Consider the following 18,439-nt stretch of genomic DNA (forward strand, 5'->3'; position numbering starts at 1 on the left):
GTACATCAATTTGTTTTCCACCGGGTAGCAATAGTTGCAACATTGCCCATCACGATCACGATCTGCCGATCGATCAATTTACCTTTTTCCCTCTACGCTCTAATGCTCTTCTTTAAATATTCACTCTCTCCCAGCTGCATCCATCCTACATACGTACACACGCGCACATCTATGCTCATCTATCATTGCTTCATCTTTCGCTACAGTGCCCAATGCAATGTTGTGCCGCACATCGTTTCCCTTTTCTTTTTTCGACTGCCGAAATTTCCTCTCCCTCCCCCTCCTCATTCGCACCCACTTTTTCCCCCACGAACAACAACAAAAAAAAACAACCCCAAAACACATACATAAATGCGGCAGCATTTCGGGTGGCGATGAATCGCATAAAAATCGGAGCAATTAGGCATTTTCACTTCCATAACGACGCGCATACGATGATCCGGTAACCGGGGGGATTAGGGGTTGACGCGGAGAGGGCGAAAAGAAAACCAAAGAAAAGCCCCAACAAAAAAGAAAGAAAGAGTGCACGCGCGTCGCTCCGCTCGCAAACACCCAAACATGGCACCCGGCACAAATGGCAACCTCGTCATTTAGATGCGGCCAAATGTGTGTGTGAGGTTGTTTTGTTTTGTGCGTTCTTTTTACGGGGGAATTTTCACATGTGCCGCGGTCACATACAAGTCGCATCTATTCGTGGGGCCCACCTGCCACTTTTCTCTTTTCTCCAGCAGAAAGGAAATGGTCCAACGTTTGGCGGGAAGCGTTCCGGTGGCAAAGGGTGTTTAAGTAGATGAAGGGGAGACTGAAGGAAAAGCTTCTTACTTCTTACTACTTCTTAAGGCAGTAAGGGTTTTTCTGCCATTTTTTTTTGTATTTTGTTATGCCAACGCGCGTAGAAAATTGGGTGGAACATTGTGGTGAATACAATAGAATTCCATTATATGGGATATTGAAATCAGCACTGACCTACGGCAATGCTAAAACAGCACAGCGTAATTAATGTGTAATGTCCTTGGGGAACCGTTTTGCATGTTCAACAAGATAAAACTACTAGCAAGAGAAAGAGATAGTAAGGAAAGAGACACCCATACGCACACAAAGGTACTAAAAACTAAACTAGAAGCGATGAAAGCAATTCATGCTGAATGTTACATTCCTTCAAACATTCCGATAGATTTCATCATTTCTTCTGCGGTTATCTTCCCGTGGGTGGTTGCAAACCTCTCAATAATGAAACTATACATCCATCCAAACAACACGAAGCTTCCCACAATGGAACAATGCTACTAACTTCCTTCTAATACCAAATACCAATATAATCCTGGTCACGGCACCAGCAACTTTAATTACCAATAATTAACTTTTTTTAAATATTTTATAAACCCCTATGGTAATTGTTTGAGCATTTTGGAATATTTTCTCCACTGCATGAATGTTTGAACCAGTAAAACCAATATTCATTGTGCGTTAACGGTTACCCAGTGAGCGACACTGGGTTTGGCTGAGTACTCTCTGTGTTTCCCTCTCCACTCACGCAACCTAACGAGCGTTTGGGGCGTAAGACGAAGAGTTTGCGAGCGGAGAGTCTCCGTTCGGAGTGCTCAAGGGGTGTGTGTGTTTTTTTTTATTGCTGGTCGATCCCGACACCCGTACAGTGCGCCATAGTGTTCAGTCCTCCGATGCCAACAGCTCGCAGCGGGAGTTCGAACTCGTTGTTCGAGTCGCGTACGCGTCTCCGTACCCGTACCGAAACCTTTTCTATCCAATCCTTTCTGTTTTCCATCTGTTCCTTTCATCCCTTACAAAAAACCCCCCCCGAATAACCACCCTCCCACCTGACCCAGTGCCCGAACCCAGTGGGAGGGATTTGTTGCCGGGAAAACGGAGCCTTTTGCTCCCAAGCGCGGGTACAGTGATTTAGCGGGCGCGGAAAATCGTCATCGAAATTGGCAGTGTTTACCCATTTTGTCGGTGGATTAATTGAGGTGGTTTTTACGCGTTAAGTTAGTGCATTTGGTTACTCCAGTGCAACAATGCAATGCATCAAAGACACTTGTTTGAAGAAACAAGCGTTAGTGTTTGCTATTTTTGACCAACAAAGGAAAAACGATTAAACATACGCGTGAAACAGTTGGCGCTTGTTGTGAATTGTAGATTGTTGCTTTCAAAATATCGTTTGTGTGTGTGTGTGTTTGTGTGTGTGTGTGTGATTCGAACAAAAAAACATCTACCAACATTCAAATAGCCAATCTGCAACCAACCGCAAACCATGCGACTCCATCAGTGGTTAATTAAAAATTTCATTATTGATAGTATCCTTTACTTTATTACGTGCGTTAGTTTATTCTCCTGGGGGGACCACACGCAAAAAAACACACTTTTCGTTGCTAACAAAACGTGCAATAGTTTAATGTAATTTAACTCAACTACCACAGCACGGCATTTCACTATTTCTCACTCCCGCTCCCGCTAGTGTGATATCATTGGTGAAGAATTTTTGTCCACCGTTGTCCTTGTTTGGAATTGGCCATCCTTCATATTTGGTAACGCTTCACCGCTACTCGCACGGTGCCCCGTTTCCCGGCCCCCATATTCGACACTGTCGGTGACGCTTCATATGGGATTCCGACATTCCGACATTCCGACAAGGGATCCGATTGAAATGGGAGCGGAGGGGGAGGGAGTGATGGGAAACGTGTTGAGCCCTTGCGTATGCAAATCGCGTATCAAAACCTTCCCCTTCCGGCACCCGTTGTTTGTGCAGGGCGTTGTCTCTCGAGGGGTGTGCTGTTAACATTTGCACGATCAAAGAAAGAAGACACTAGGCTGTTGGGGGGTAGGGGTGGAAGGGGGGTGGGTGGTTTCATCACTTGCCACAGCACACTTCCCTTATGCCCGATGCGATCACACAGCTGTCACCGTGTGTGTGTGTGTGTGTTGTGCACGAGCGTATGAATTTATGCGTCTCATCATTTTACTTCCGGTGCTGCTGAATTTCGCTGCGAATGCACATACCATGCCCAGATGTGCGATGCCGCTATCTTGTGAGTGTGCGCGTTTTTTTATCTCCTTTCCTTGTGCCGCACTCTGTAGGGCTGTAGGTCACCTGTGTTAGGCCTTCCAGTGCGTACCGCGGATGGGGGGGTGGTGATTTCGAAAAATTATATCACGGGGTCTCGCCACCGTTTTCCCCAAGCAAGCATTACACGAAAGTGAAAATTTGCCCGATTTATTTGGTAAGCCCCCAGGGTAAAGGGGGGGTGAATGCATTCGCGCGTTATATTTTTGTTTTCCATTCCAGCAGCCACCTACACCTGCATCTTGCTTGTTCCGCTGCTCGAACTGAACTTTGATCCATCGGTTGTTTCGTAGTTTTTTCTGTTGTTGTTGTCGTTGCTTTCTGCTGTTGTGTTTTACTTTTCGGGGGGAGGGTTCGTGTCTTGTGCGCGCATCGCCAATATTTTCTCCCAGCCACCCACCCACCCCACCCCCTCTTCGTAATGCGTACGGGCGGATGGGGGGGTGGGGTTTGTTTTTTTGGTGCGTCTTGCGTATCGTTTTGTACCGTACCGCCAGAAAATCGGCTACCACCACCACCCCTTCCCACTTTTGGGTATAGGGGGGGGGGGGGGGGACCTTGATGCGTGCACGTCAACGAACCCACCAGTGCTTGAAGGCAATCGGAAGCGTAGCTTTCGACATCTCACCCCACATTCCTACAGAGCTTCATGGTTTTTTTTTTCAATCAAACACTCCATCACCTTCCTCGCTTTATCACCGCCAAAAAAAGAAAAAGGAGCGAAAAAAAACACATCATATGATTCCACTGTTGTAAGGTTCCGCAGCAGACACGAAGGACACGAAGGTGTGCATAAAGGAATTCCAATTGCTTATGAAAGCTAATTCTTATCTTGCCTATCAGACTAGCGAGCCCTAAAGAGCTTGAGACAAAGATCTTGTTTATCCAAGTTTCTATTGATTATTAATAATTCTCATGGAACACTCTAAACGTTCATACCGATTGATTTGTTTCATGGCAGGTTTAAGAATATAAAACATTCATTATTGTCTGCAGTAATTTAACATTTGCGATAAATTTTACTCAACCCATCATATTTCTACAATTCATCATCACTGCACACTCGTTAATGGGTGCTTGAAATGCTCTTTTTGCATCGACAATTCAATTGATGATCCCAAAGTGGTAAACATAACCCTTATGCTAAACAAACATTCCTTGAAATTTAAACGCTTTGATTTTTTGTTCTCCTTCCTTTTTTGTGGTTTTGCATTGCTATTTGTAAACCACTGACGTGCTTTGTTTATTTACAACAGTAGACGACCCCCTCCCTTTCGCATTTGCACACACCTATTTGGTGCGACTTCTTCACCAACTGCACGCACACACTTGGCGGCAGGGGGGAATGTAATAAACCCGTCAGACAATTAAAAAGGCAACCAATGTGTGCACCACAAGTGCGCTGCTGGGCAAAACCCTTCTTAGGGACGGTTCGAAAGCGGTCGATTGTTGATGTCAGGCAGCCCTATTATGATGGCATGCCGCCGATCGTAGCCGTGCAACATAGCAGGTTCGCGCACCCGCCGTGACCAAGCCGTGCCGCAACGGTTCCATAAAGTAGCGAAAAAAAAAACAAAACGCACAGACAGAATATTGCAAATCTTAAAGCTGGTGCAATGATGCGGCCGCATTGTCTAGCGAACCCTGTCCGGTGCATTTCACCAAACGGCCAAATGTGTGCGCGAGCGCGTGTTGTGCACATACTACAGGCAAACAAACAAACTCTACAGAGGAAGCAACGAACAGAAAAAAATGCACAACTATTATTGAAGTGTGTGACTCTGCTGCTTTGAAGAAAGGTCAGGAATAATATTTACCGCCAAGCAGGGAAGAAAAGTCGTTCAGTTGATTCGCTTTTCTGCATTTCTGTTCTATTCATCACTTTCATCACCAGACCGAAAGGATCGTAAAATAAAACGAACATCAAACGGCAATTGATATTGGGGATTTTTGAGTGCAGTTTACGACGGTGTTCGATTGTTGTGGGTTTTGGTGCGATCTGTACACCGCCATCCGACCAAGTCACCGGACATTGAAGTGCAGCGCTGAGAAATGTTCCGAATGCATTGCTGCCTTCCAAAGGGTTTCCTCAAATAGGTTTGGGAGCATCACATACATTTACTCTCCTTCCCATCGTTTCGCTGATCTTTGTCTGATGATACTACTTCACCGTATGAAGATCTAAGCAACGAACCATTAATAAAAAACACCAAGACACTATTCTGAACAAACACCTACATCCGCCTGGAAGTCTCTGAAGTTCGGCTTAATCCCTTGAAAGAGGGGAAAAACAATCGATATCCTCAACTAGTGGGCAAGAACTTCTCACTGCTCTCTTGAAATGCTCAGTTGGAATAATAATAATATATTGTCTTTGTGTCAAGCCTTTGATCTCGAACCCAGCACAATCGGTATGCCACTCCTTTTCGCCATCTGTTCATCAGCCTTACTTACTGTGATGTTTCGCTCACGAACATCAAACACGTAAAGTTCAAACAAACCAAAATTGTTAAGCTAACATCGCTAATTTCCTTGCTGCCTACTGCCGAAGGTGGAAATTCCGACCGGTACTAAAGATCTTTGATTTAAGTTCCCAACCGTTCGCGATCAGCGGTAAAAATAATAATTGCCGACTACTCCTACTCCTGGCCAGCAAAGCCAGTCGGGATACTGGTTGATTCGGTTGATGATTCAACCGGTTACGAACGTTCACTCCTGGTGGGAATGGCGTACCATAGTGCACGTATTTCGATTAGAATTTCTCATTCGTGTTCTGTGTCTCGAGGCGACAACATCGTACAGGTATGGGTGGTGTTTGCTAACACTTGTGATAGTTGGATAGTGCCTTAATAGTAATTCGACTGCATTTATAGGGAGTTTCATGCATCTTTGAACTTTGTGCTTGAAGAACCTTTAGCTATAACCTCCTTTCCAGATACCTTCTTTTGCTCTCGGAACTCTAAATATACTGAAGAATAAGGTTATCTCAGATGTCTAGTGTACAAGTGATGCCTAATGCGTAAAGATTAACGTAACAGAAAGTTAAGACAAGACTAGTGCTCAGTTACGGTAAGGTTTGGCTTTTGATTGGTCCGGCTAAGAATGCACCAATCGAATGCTCATGCGCATCACAATCATCCTCACTGCTACGATCGCCAACGATCGCTGCTGCAGCAGCACAACCAACAGTATCAGCTGCATCGAGTATCCACCAATCGTGAGTGGGCAGGACTGCCCGGCAGACTGTCCTACTACAGCGAGAACGAGCTGGCGGACCATCGGCCCAGCGTCGCCCCCACGAGCCGTCACCCGCGCAGTCGGGCCGGATCGGCCGGTCCGGTTGGGACCGGAGCACACGGAAGTGGGGGCACCACAGATGGTCCCGCTACTGCAACGGGCGGAACGAGCCATGGCGGAGCTCGGCTACTCAACTGGATGCGCAATGCACCGGGGCTGCGCAAACTCCGTCTACGTCGCTGGAATTCCACCGGGTCGTGGGTTAATATCGTTCGGTTTTTTGTTGTTGTTTTCTTTCACAGACATCCTACCGGTTGCCCACAAAGAATGCCACTGCTAGTATCTGATGTATCTTCCGCTTCTTTTTTTTCCCGTTTCATCCTCCCAACAGAGCCCGGAACCGTGCGGCACGATTGATCTGACGAACTTCCACGTCACCGAAGGGAACTACACGAAGCGCAAGAACGTGTTCAAGCTGGCGACTACCGTTGGTTCGTACTGTCCGCTGGAGGCGGCTGCCGTCGCCGGGTTCGGCCATGCGGAGGTTCACCGCACACAGTCCGCATCCGGGTTGGCTAATGTTGGCGGTGCCGGCAGCACTTGCGGCTCATCCATTCGCAGCGCATCCACAGTCGGATTGCCCGGGTCGGAGCGTGAACTACTGCTGCAGGCTGACAGTCACAGTGACATGCAGCAGTGGATGGAGTCGTTGCGGCTTGTTTGCGGTGGTGGCAGCACCAGCCAGCTGCATAGTCCGGTAAGTACCTCCGAGGGTCACAAATGTGCGAATATATTACTGGATATTAGGGACTCCTTAGATACATCAGGGAAGATCTCCTTTTGCTGTTGATTATCACAGCTTAAGAATTGCTGGCCTTCAATAACTGGCTTTTCTTAGTGTTTATGTACAAGGTGCTACCTATATTAGATTTGGTTTTGGAGCCGTCTCTACTACTGCCTAGACAACCAGCTAGGGTAGGTCAGGTATATAGCAATATGAACGATCCAAACCGGAACTTGTATTAGATTTCATATCTGATGGTCAGAATTCGAATTCTCGTAAGATAACTGCCCCCTGACGAGAGTTCCCCGCAGTAGTCAGGAAAGAAGATAGCACCACCTTCAGGTAAACCCCTACTACTGCCTGCCTTAGTGTTGGTACTGCGAATTCAACTGTCACACTTGGGTGTAGAGAGCGAGGTTACAGGTGTGAAGCCTCTTATCGATACTGTCGTCGGTTTGCGAGCCTTCTTCACATACACGCGAACGATAAGCGCCGCCACCGATAAGCGCAAGTGGTAGGCGCGTGCAACCAAACATACTCTCGATGGTCAGTTTGGTGCTCTTTTTCCCTCCCTGCGCGTACGCTGTAGCGTAGTTTAGCATGTCCAGTGTGTGTCGATGGACCTCATCCTAACAGCTCCGATCGTTCGGCAGTACTTCCCCAGTGCTTCGCCCTGGGATGTGGCATTCGCGTATGTCGATGTCCAGCGGCACATGGCGCGGCTGGTGCTATTGGCCGCCTGGCGAACAAGAGTGCGCAACCCGGAACTAGCTCTCTCCCACCCGAACCCACTAACGCGGTAGGTTGTGTTTTCTCTCCCCAGGATTATCTGAGCGGACGTGGAGGCCAGCAGGCGGAACCGCAACGTATTGCAGCACAAACAAGCGTGCAGGTGCATGCGGGTAGTGTTGGCGGTGGTGGTAACAGTGGCGACGACTACTCCCCGGTGCTGCCGGCGAAATCCCACCGGAAGTATGCGCTCGGTTCTCGCTCACCGTCCGGTCAGTCGCCGGTCACGAAAAGCCGGAAGACACCGCAAACCGGATGCAGCTCGCCGACCGGCAGCGCAGACCAACCGATCGTGTCCATCTCGGCGACCACCAATCAACCGACCGCTCCGTACCATCAACCGCATCATCAACCACACCATCTGACGCTGCAGCAGCAGCAGCAGCAACAGTTTGCCGGTACGAAGGATACCTCCGATCGGGAGAGCGGTTCGCCAAAGTCGAAAACCTGGAAGGGTATTGTGGCGCGTCAGTTTCGCAAGATGCAGGGCCAACCGCCCGGTTCACCGGGTGCCTCCGCTACGGGCGGATCCGACCTGATGGCGCTGCCAGACGGGGCCTCGATTAATGTGCCACTGCAACAGTGCCCGGTGTCGGAGGAAAACCCGTACGTGCCGCTCGTGCTGGCCAAGTGCACCGGCATCGTGGAATCGAAGGGCCTGGGCGTGGTCGGCATCTATCGCATCCCGGGCAATACCGCCGCCATTACGCAGCTCACCGAAACGATCAACCGTGGGCTGGATGAGGCCGCCCTGCGCGACCCACGCTGGGAGGATGTGAATGTCGTCTCCTCGCTGCTGAAATCGTTCATCCGCAACCTGCCGGAACCGCTGCTACCGAACGAACTGTACGGTGGGTTCATTGCCGCGGACAAGATGACCGGCCAGCACCGGCTGCTCGAGCTGCGCCAGCTGCTACGACGCGTGCCGCCGATGAACTACGAAACGCTGAAGCATCTCATGCGCCATCTGCATCGCGTCAGCACGCACAACGAGGTGAACCTGATGGATCCCCGTAACCTGGCCATCGTTTTCGGCCCATCCGTTGTCCGTTCCGCGAACGAATCGCTCGAAACGGCCGTCAAGGATATGCGCCACCAGTGCCAGATCGTCGAAGTGCTTATCAACTACGTAAGCGAAGTTCGCAGCAGGGCGGCGCTCGGTGCATTCTTGTATTAAACACAAACTTTTTTGTTTATTGTAGTATCAATACTTCTTCGAGGACGGACTGCTGCCGGCTGTGGACGAGAGCAAGAACGGCACCGGCACCGTCGTCGACACCGGCCTGGACGTACCATCGGCCTCACTGCTTCTGGACAACGTTGCCAAAATCGAGCGTAAGTGTCAGAAGGCGACAGGAGAAATCGGTGGCTTCCGCCGCGCTGCTAAGAAGGGTACATGGTGGGATCGCATACGGAAATTCCGCAATCGAAATCATCAGTAAAGCCACAACATCCACATACACAAAAAAAAACGACAACGACATGCAGTGTCTTACATTACAGTTGCATCATGTTCCATCAAGAAGCAAACTAGTTGTAATTTCAGATTACTTGCATGTGGTTCCTATGAATCTTGCTGCCATACCCACTTTCACGAAGTGGTTCTGGAGATCAACACTTTCATTTCTGCAAGCCCACAGACGTGAAGCTACGTCAGAAACAGAAAAAGTTTAGAATTAGCGCTCTCTATTAAATGTGTCATAATTGTGTCTTAAGAGGAAAACATTGTGTTGCATATACATGAAAAGTATACTACAATCATTCATGAAAAGCAATCATTCAAAACGTATGGAAGTTAGGTGGTACAAATGTCCATAAGCGCGACAATGCGGCCTACCGTAATCACATGCATGCACAGCGAACACAAAAAAAAGAATGTATTACACTTTACGAAACTACTGCTAGAGTTGTTTGTTGAAATTCATCATCAAATTCAATGAATGTTTAAAAGGTTTTGAGATATTCGCTAAGCTGAAATGAGTAAACACAAGCACAAGCAATCATGTGCGCAAAACGTGTAGTTACGGGGGTTTTTACTACTACCAGTGCACTAGAACAACACGAACGGTCCGATAAAACGAATCTCTGTTCTATTTTATTATTTTCGGCCGTTTTTTATCTGGCCGTAACGATTTCCTTTTACCACGTAGCCGGATAGTCATTCCGGAATGGATATTTTGTTTTCGGTCCTGCCGTGTGGAACAACACAACTCGCTTGCTCGAATTTTTGTAACTTGTAATATTTTTACGAATGTGCTGTTGCACTCCGTGAAATTTCGTGAGCCATATTCGAGCACTCTTTGCTATAAGCTTTGTGTTGTCCACCAAAATGGACCAATTTGCTCTACTCTGCTCCTCCTCATGCTCATGCTTTCTGTGATTGGCCATCTCTGCTCGAATAGACCCACACACGCATAAACATGATTTTCTGAGGGTGAAAAATCGAGCAGGCTGATTAATTGAATGCTTTCATATGAAAAAGCTTCAATGTTAAAAGCGTAAAGAGCGTGCTCAACCAGCGTAAGTGCATGTGAGAGGCTTCAATGTTGTTGTATAAACAGAAAAGAATCGTTCCGTTTGAATGCAACAGATGGCAACACTAATTGTTAGTAGCTGTTTGTCATGGTGTGCGTCAGGTTTTGACACAAAAGAAACGATCGTCTGATCGTGCCTATTCTGTGCGTGCCAGCAGCACGTTCTTGATCGGAAAATGTATTTATTTATTTATTTTCATTATGATTGTTCGACGATGTATTATCCCGAAAATGTTGATGCAAAAAAGAAGGGGAAAAATTAAAGCTGTAGAAATGTGGCTGGTTACAACATTTACATCTTGCGCCATTTGTCCGGTTCGCTTATCCCACTGTGCATTGTGTTATACCCTCTAGCAGCCATTTTGTGTACAGCTCATTCACACAACTAAACCTTTTTTACGTTTTGCAGCGTTTAAGGAGCAGTCAAAAGAGAGTACATCCGGCTTTGTGGCCAACATTGTACAGGCAGCTAATCGTAAGATTCGCCGTACGGCACAGCGTAAGAGCACCATGTCGTCGACCACTCCCGATACGCTCTCGCTCGACAGCACCACGGTGAGTATGGGGCAAAGCCTCGAACCCCCCCCAGACCGAATTCATTTACACAATATCCTTTGCTTGTTTTTTTTTTGTAGTCGGCGGAATCCAAGGAGCAGTCGTCACGCGTCATCCGGCGCTATCTGGAGCTGGGCCCGAAGGCCGGCACACCGCTGAGTGTGGGGGCGGGTTCGGGCGGCTCGGAGCGCGCCCTGCAGGTCGTGCATGACAGCATCGCGCCGGTTGCGATCCGTGGCCCGCGCTCGGTTGGCAGTGCCGGGCCCGGGTGTGAACCGCCAACTGACGACAGTCTGTTACAGCTGCACCATCATCATCATCATCACCATCACTACTATCACAGCAGCAGCAGCCGGCACCACAGCAGCCAGAGCAATGACGACGCGTCATCAGTATTAAATCGCTCATCCGAGGACGACTCGAACGACAGTGCCTTCGCCGACAACGGTAAGCGCTGGGGTGGATGGACCCCCGGACCGTACCTTCCACGCTGGTCTTAATAGGGTGGGAACGTATAGCACGTTTTGCACACGATTCTTCCCCCCTCCCCTCCCCCCATTTCGTGACGTACCGCCAACACACAACCGTGTTTCCCTGTGTTTTGTCTTGTTACCATGTCCCACGGTTCACTCTTGAAATTCGAAACACATCCTCTATTCCGATGAAGAAAAAAAAACACACACACTCACACCTAAACACTACATGCGTAAGAGGTGAGGTTATGGTGAAGGGTGCGAAGGTGTACGCCAGCCATTCGCCCTAGTTTTGTTCGTTAATGCAAGAGCCAGACACGCACGGAAATACTGCATCAGCACCTACAGCGAACAGCACCGGTCAGCCAGCAATATTCTACCCTCCGGGCAGTCGCTTTACAACACCCTCGAATGGAGGAAGCAAAGTGATGCTACGTGATGCGCGGCATCGAACTGCAGACGCACAGCAGCGCTCTATTTTTCTCACCCCTCTCATCAACTACCACTAGTCACGATGACAGGCACCGTACACGGCCGTATGTTTCCCTAGCCGGTAAACGAACCAAACTGACTCGCGTGCGATGTGCTGCGCTTTGCCATTTTATTTATCTGTTTTTTTGTTTTGTTTGTTTTATTTTCTCTCTCTCTCTCTCTTTCTCTCTCTTTAACTTCCCTTTTCTCTTATTCTTCTATTTGCCTGCCTGTTTGGATGTTTAAACGTTTCTTCTTTATTCTAAACATTCACAATCTCTCCTCTTTTCTTTTTGCCAACCAGCCAGCATGCAGAGTCGTTGCCTTTTTGATTTTACCATGATTTTGTGTTTTTTCGTGCTAAAACCATGCCTAACCATACTACAACATTCGGCTGCGAACGTGCGCAAAGCCGTTTTATGAATGTGTACCAATTCTTCCACTAACTTAGTACTAAGCGTACCAAGTTGCAGGCTGTCAGTGGAGCAGGGCAAACATATTGTGCAGGCTCTTGAAAGATTATTAAGCTATACGCAAAAAAAAAGTATTGAAAATTTTGTAAATAACTATTTGAAATCTTTCGGAGCGTCATCTGTGTGTATTATGAGAGATAAAGTATTTGAGTTGAAGCAAATACAACGTTGAAGATCAGGAAACCATCTCCTTGGGGCATGGGTATTCGTCTGAAACGAAACAATCAAGTTAGATTCAATATACTTAGACGAACCGTAGAATGATCTTGTTAGCCTTGATTGAGCTAGTTTTCTAATTATGCTTTCAATTGTTACTAGAATACCAATACTAGAGATAGTTTACCTACCAATAAGTCACAGTGCTCCTGAGGTTTCGGGACCCTTTAGCCAAAATCTCTCAAAGTAATCCTCCATTAAGAATGCTTTCCATAAAATCAATTTCAATTTGCGTAATTGTCTAATGCTCCTGAGTACCTAAGCCTTTATCACTGAAAGTAAGCCTCCCTGATGGATGATCTCCATGGAATCAATTTCGACTTGCAAAAAAAACAGATTACACTGGGAAAAGAGTCAAGAATTGGTCCCAGAACATTCGCAGCCTTTCTTCAAGAAACCATCCTCTGTTAAGTATAAGACCCAATAGCTAACAGTAACGTTAGACCCCAACTACTTACGCTCATGTGAATGTATTGCAAAAATAATTAAATTGTTTTGCCACCCGAATAACATTGCCCGAAACACTAAACCGCAGGCTGGTAGGGAGAACCCGGCAAACAAGTAATAGAACAAATTCCTCATTAACTCATCACCTCATCACGCAACAGCAAAACAAAAAAGAAATGACTAAGCACCCGTCCCCAAAAAAAACTTTCGCACCCGATATTACCAACTGCTGGAGTGATGTGCTTGTTCGTTTTGATTCCCCTCTGTTTTGTGTGTTGTTTGTTTTGTTTTTCCCTATTGTTTTTTTATTTATTTATTTATTTATATGCTCCATTCCTGACCTAGAGGCGTTGTAGGACGCCAAAAGGTAGGCGTACGTGGACGTTGTGTTTTGTGTTTTTTTAGTTTTGTTATTTTTTGGACATGTTTTCTAATTACACTCTTTCTGTTATCTTTTCACCGTTCCGATACGGGAACTCCAACCCGCAGGTTCCATGTCGTTGAAGACGGTGACGATCGCGCTGGATAATAAGTTGCGCTCGCTGCGCGACTCCTCGATCGATTCCGACCGGGACCAGACGCAGGAGAGTGATGGTGATCTGAGCGGTGGTGGGTACGGCAATGGGCGGCACTCGCTCCATCAGCAGTGGAGTCACATGGGGCGTGCCCCGCGCCCGCTCACGCTGGGTGAGAACATCCCGTACGCGGACGAGTCACCGGAGCGGCCCCTGATACAGGGTCGCTCGAAGCCGCAGCGTTCGCTGACGATCGCGTCGAACAGCAATAACAACAACCAGGAGGATGCTGTGCCGGGAGCGGTTGTAACGCCCGGCAAGCAGCAGCTCAAGAAGGCACTGACGGCTCATTCGCAAAAGTCGATCGATAGCGGCGGTACGGTGAACTCCAGCACGAACAACAGCTGCCTGACGCTTGTGAACGAGACGGACGCAACACTCGACGTTGGTGGTGGGTGTGGTGGTTGTGCGGGGGATGGAACCGGAGAGGAACAGGAAGGTGAGGAGCAGCCGGTAGCTGCCAAGGGTCGCAATGTATCGCTCAGCTCGGACGAAACCGACACCTCGACAACGAGCAATCCGCGCGAGAAGCTAACCGCCGCCACGTATCGCATCGATACGGAGAAGCTGAAGAAGATGAACCGCATCCTGACGCAGCTGGAACGCAAAGCCAACAACCTCGAGCGTAAGTTCAACCTGAACCGTTCGCTCTCGCTGAACTACAAATCGCCCAAGGCGGTGGATTGCTGCTGCACCCATCACGGGCTACCCGTGACGCATTCGTCCCAGGCACCGTTAGCACACTGCTGCCAGCACCAGCAGCAGCAACAGCAACAGCAGCAACAGCAGCAGCACATCAGCAACAACCTCAACAACAACAACAGCGCGAGCTGCCACAACCACAACGGTGGCACGATCGTTAGTTTGCGTTCGCGCCTCTCCCTCACCAAGGACGAAAAGACGGACAAGAACATAAACCGGCGCCGCCAGATACACGACACGCCGGCGACAGCCGCAGCGCCGGGTGGTACCGGTTCGGCACCGGCCGCATCCGGGGGCTGTGCGACCACCACCGGCAATGGCAATGCGAGCGGTAGCAACGACAGCAGCAGCTGCGGTGAACCGGCCGGTCCACAGATCATTCTCACACCGGCCGCACCGGTCGCACCGAATGCGGCCACGCGGCAGCGGCGCCATGTTGGCAGCCGTTCGATCCGGCGGCGCCACACGGTCGGTGGAACGCACGATTACTATTCGAACAAAATGAACGGCCAGCACCATCACCACCATCACCACCATCATCCGCATCATCAGCCGCACCATCACCATCATGTCGGGCCCGGTTGCTGTCCGGTGCCGCAGAACTGAACCGTCACCCACATATATGGCCCCCCCGTGCGTTTTACGTTTCGTCTGCTTTTCTTCCCTTTTATACTATCCTTTCTCGGTGTAGAGCGTAGGTTGTTTTTTTTTGTTTGTTGTTGTGGTTTTGGTGTAGAAGATTTCAGCCAACCTCGATAGAGTTGGAAAGCGAACTGTTAGAGGGTAGGCAGAGTAGGCAAATAGCAACACACAACCAATTTATACAATATCCCCACTTTCATGCTTGTGTTTAAGTGTTTCATCGTGCAATGCGTGTGTGTGTGCAAGTGTGAGTGTGTGTAAGCATTAGTCATGTAAGGGACGAATTTTGAGGTAGTAAGAGACGAGAGGAGTTAGCAGGGAGCAAGGAGAGAGTATAGATAGTAGAACCTCCCAGCCAGCGAAAACACTACTCTTATTTCGAAAACAGTATCGATACGATATGCGTACGCACTACGCATACCAACTTATACAACCGTAGTTCAATATTGTATTTAAGCATGCGCTCCAACCTGGAGCTGCCCAAAACAATGCGGCCCGAGCTCAAACCGACTCGGCCGACCGTAGACAGTACAGACGAATCAGGCTAAGGCAGGCGTACGCATCGGTGGGTTGAAACACCTCGCCCGCCGAGGTACTCTAAGTAGATTAGTTTCAAATATTCAAACATTTGTACACACCGCGCACACACACACAGAGATAAAAAAAACCCCCAAGCGCACGCACACACACCTAACAAAAAGGACACACGTAAGCGGGTACGGTGGTATGAAATCAAAATTGTGATAACTATTGGGTGGGGTGTAAACAGCGAAAAAAAAAACACAGGGCAACGAATGAAGAATTTCGGCTTAGATTAAAAAAAAAGTAATTAATTGTGCCCTTCGGGCATAACGAAACAATGTTTGCTAAGAGCCCTCTGTTATTGTTTTATAATTATTATTATTGCTATTATCTCTTTCGCCACCGTACTGTGTGCCCCCCCTCTGTTGTGTGCGTGTGGGGAGCTGTGTGTGTGTGTGTGTGTGTGTGTGTGTGAATGTGTGCTGTATGTGTGTGTGCACGCAAAATGATATAATGATTAGTTTTTGTTTTCTTTTCTTTGCAAACACTTGTGTCCCGTTTTATTGTGCCCTTTTGCTAACACACCTAATTATCGTGTATCGTGTACCAGCAAAAAGCAAACAAAAAAAAACCGAGATTGTGTGCGTGTGATTAGACGGTTTTTTTTTCTTTTGCGTTATGTATTACATTATCTTCTACCAGCTAATACTTTTGCTACAAACAAACAAACAAGCCTCCCTCCTCCCCCCGATCCATCAATGTGTACGTGTTTGTGTACGTGTGTTCTTTATCATTGTATGTGTTTTGTGTGCGTGTATGTGTGCGCCTGTGTATGGTTAAACCCGTTCATTATTGGAATTTTCTTTGCTGCTCTGCCGGTGCAGCAGTGTTCGTTCACGTTCGGTTTTGTTTTTCTTCTGCTGTGGCAGAAACAAAAATCAGCTGAATGCGAAGCGAAATTATGAAATTAAGATTTCTACGCAACGGATAGGAACGTAATCCGGATGGAACGATAAATAACGCCAGCTCGTTAGCTTCCCAGACAAGAAGAGACCGACCTGTCACCGCCATGTAGGTCGCGTTCTGTGCAACGCGAAGTAGAAATGTTCGCACATCAGATTCGACCACTGGCTGCGTAGCTTAGAAGGGGATGGCAAAGATTCGGGCAAGCTTTATGCCCACCGTACAGGAAGCAGCAAAAACAAAAAGTGTAGCGAACAAAAGTATGAATGATATCAAATTTAGGGGCGTCATCCGTGAGCGGGTCGCCATTTTCGATGCGATTTTCTAGCCGCTTGTTTTTTTCGGCCAATTTAGTGGATGTTAGCCCACGATGGAGGAAGGTTTAAAACATAAGTAAGGAAGAGCGAGCGGAGTTCCAAAAATCGAGGGCGAAGAAAAAAAATGCAAAACTTCAAAAGCAACGGCGTACACACGGCAGGAGAAGTGATATTAATTGCTAATAAAAATTGAATCAATTACATAGGGTGAATGCAATCAGGCAGAAATATATCACAACCGTTTTGGTAAACATTGCAGTAGCAGGTAGAAAATATCATCATTATTTTGATACATTTCCTACGTTTTATTACTTGGTAACACTATATGGAAGTTTACTTTTTGAAAGGGTATTCCTTTATTATTTTTTCTTTTTTTTTTCAAAGACCGGAATGACTAAAGAGACACATCTTGACAGCTACAGGACGTATTAGGTTTTAAATTTATACATATGACGACAATGAAACGAGAGTAACATCGGACAAGACGTATAGGACAAGGCAATTGGCAGATCTGTATGGTCAGATCTTCCAGAGTCGAAGGCTCTTTGACGATCTTTCTCTCCAATTTTTTTGTAGGGAGCCCCAACGCTCTATTCGCAGTTTTTTTCACGACTGTCTAAAGGTTCTACGCTACTGGAGAGTTTGGCTTCGTACTAATGGCCAGATAAATGGTATGTAATTTAGTTCGTTTAGTGAAGTACTTTTAGGTTACAGGTGATGATTCGAACCTGTCGGAGATTGGAAGCAGTCATGCATGGAGGAATGCAACCCTGGACCGAGTTTCCTGGAACCTGGTCATGTCACCACGGCGTGCTCAAATAAATATAACAACAACGTTTGAAAGTTATAGTTTGATAATAGGTATAGTTATACCTAGAAGAGCAGCCCAGTATGCTAAAGATTGTAACCCATTCTCAACATCTCTATAAAAATTTAAAAACTAAACATAAAAAAAAACAAATTAAATAAGACCACACATACATCGTTTTTGTTTGTTTTTTTTTTTGTATGTTTGCAGTTTTTCAAATTTTGGGGAGATAGAATCAGGAAGGAAAGGGGTCAGAGAAGGGATGAAATTCCATTTTTTTTTGTTTTAGTTAAAAGTACAGAGATTATAGGATTTTTTTTTGTTTGTTTATACGTTACCACACAGAACAATCTATTGCTCTGTATATTTGTTTAAAGATCTCACTTTTTTCATTCATTCATTGCTATCCTTTAATCACTGTTTGTTTCCTTATACTTGTCTGTTACCATGTTTCAAGTATGTATGTTTTTGTTATTTTTGTTTTGTTTCGTTTCTTTAACTTTGTTTTCATCTCTTCACCCAATTCGGGTTTTGCTCCTATCGCTAATCCCCTCTATCATATAATTATCTTGATTGATTTTTGTTTTGTTGTTTTTCCCTTCTGTTTTTTTTTTGGGTTCAATTTTGGAACCAGATTGCACACTGTCCCATTTTGCGAACATCAAATCAATTCTACTCCCAGTTTTCCAATGTACTCGTGTACCAGGGGACCGGGGGATAGGGTACGGTGAAGGAAGGGAGCTAAAAAGACAGCGGAAGAGGGGGACATTTCTAATTGCGTGAGCGTTTGTTAGTTGTTCTGGTGACATGTGTTAGTGTATTGTGTTCGTATGTGTGTGTGTGTGTGTGTGT

The 18,439-nt window shown here is 47.0% G+C and overlaps 1 protein-coding gene across 1 annotated transcript in view; it reads left to right on the forward strand.

Annotated features, from left to right (window-relative positions):
* LOC128306316 (uncharacterized) overlaps positions 1–16,974 on the forward strand; it is a 39,361-nt gene extending 22,387 nt beyond the window's left edge. The window contains 6 exon segments of the mRNA XM_053043779.1: positions 6,708–7,073; positions 7,924–9,018; positions 9,092–9,224; positions 10,833–10,978; positions 11,059–11,425; positions 13,548–16,974. Of these exon segments, the coding sequence (XP_052899739.1) occupies positions 6,708–7,073; positions 7,924–9,018; positions 9,092–9,224; positions 10,833–10,978; positions 11,059–11,425; positions 13,548–14,941 (3,501 nt within the window). The 3' untranslated portion in view covers positions 14,942–16,974.
* Positions 16,975–18,439: the final 1,465 nt, after the last annotated feature.

Source organism: Anopheles moucheti, chromosome X (genome assembly GCF_943734755.1).
Source record: "Anopheles moucheti chromosome X, idAnoMoucSN_F20_07, whole genome shotgun sequence".
Lineage (NCBI taxonomy): Eukaryota > Metazoa > Arthropoda > Insecta > Diptera > Culicidae > Anopheles > Anopheles moucheti.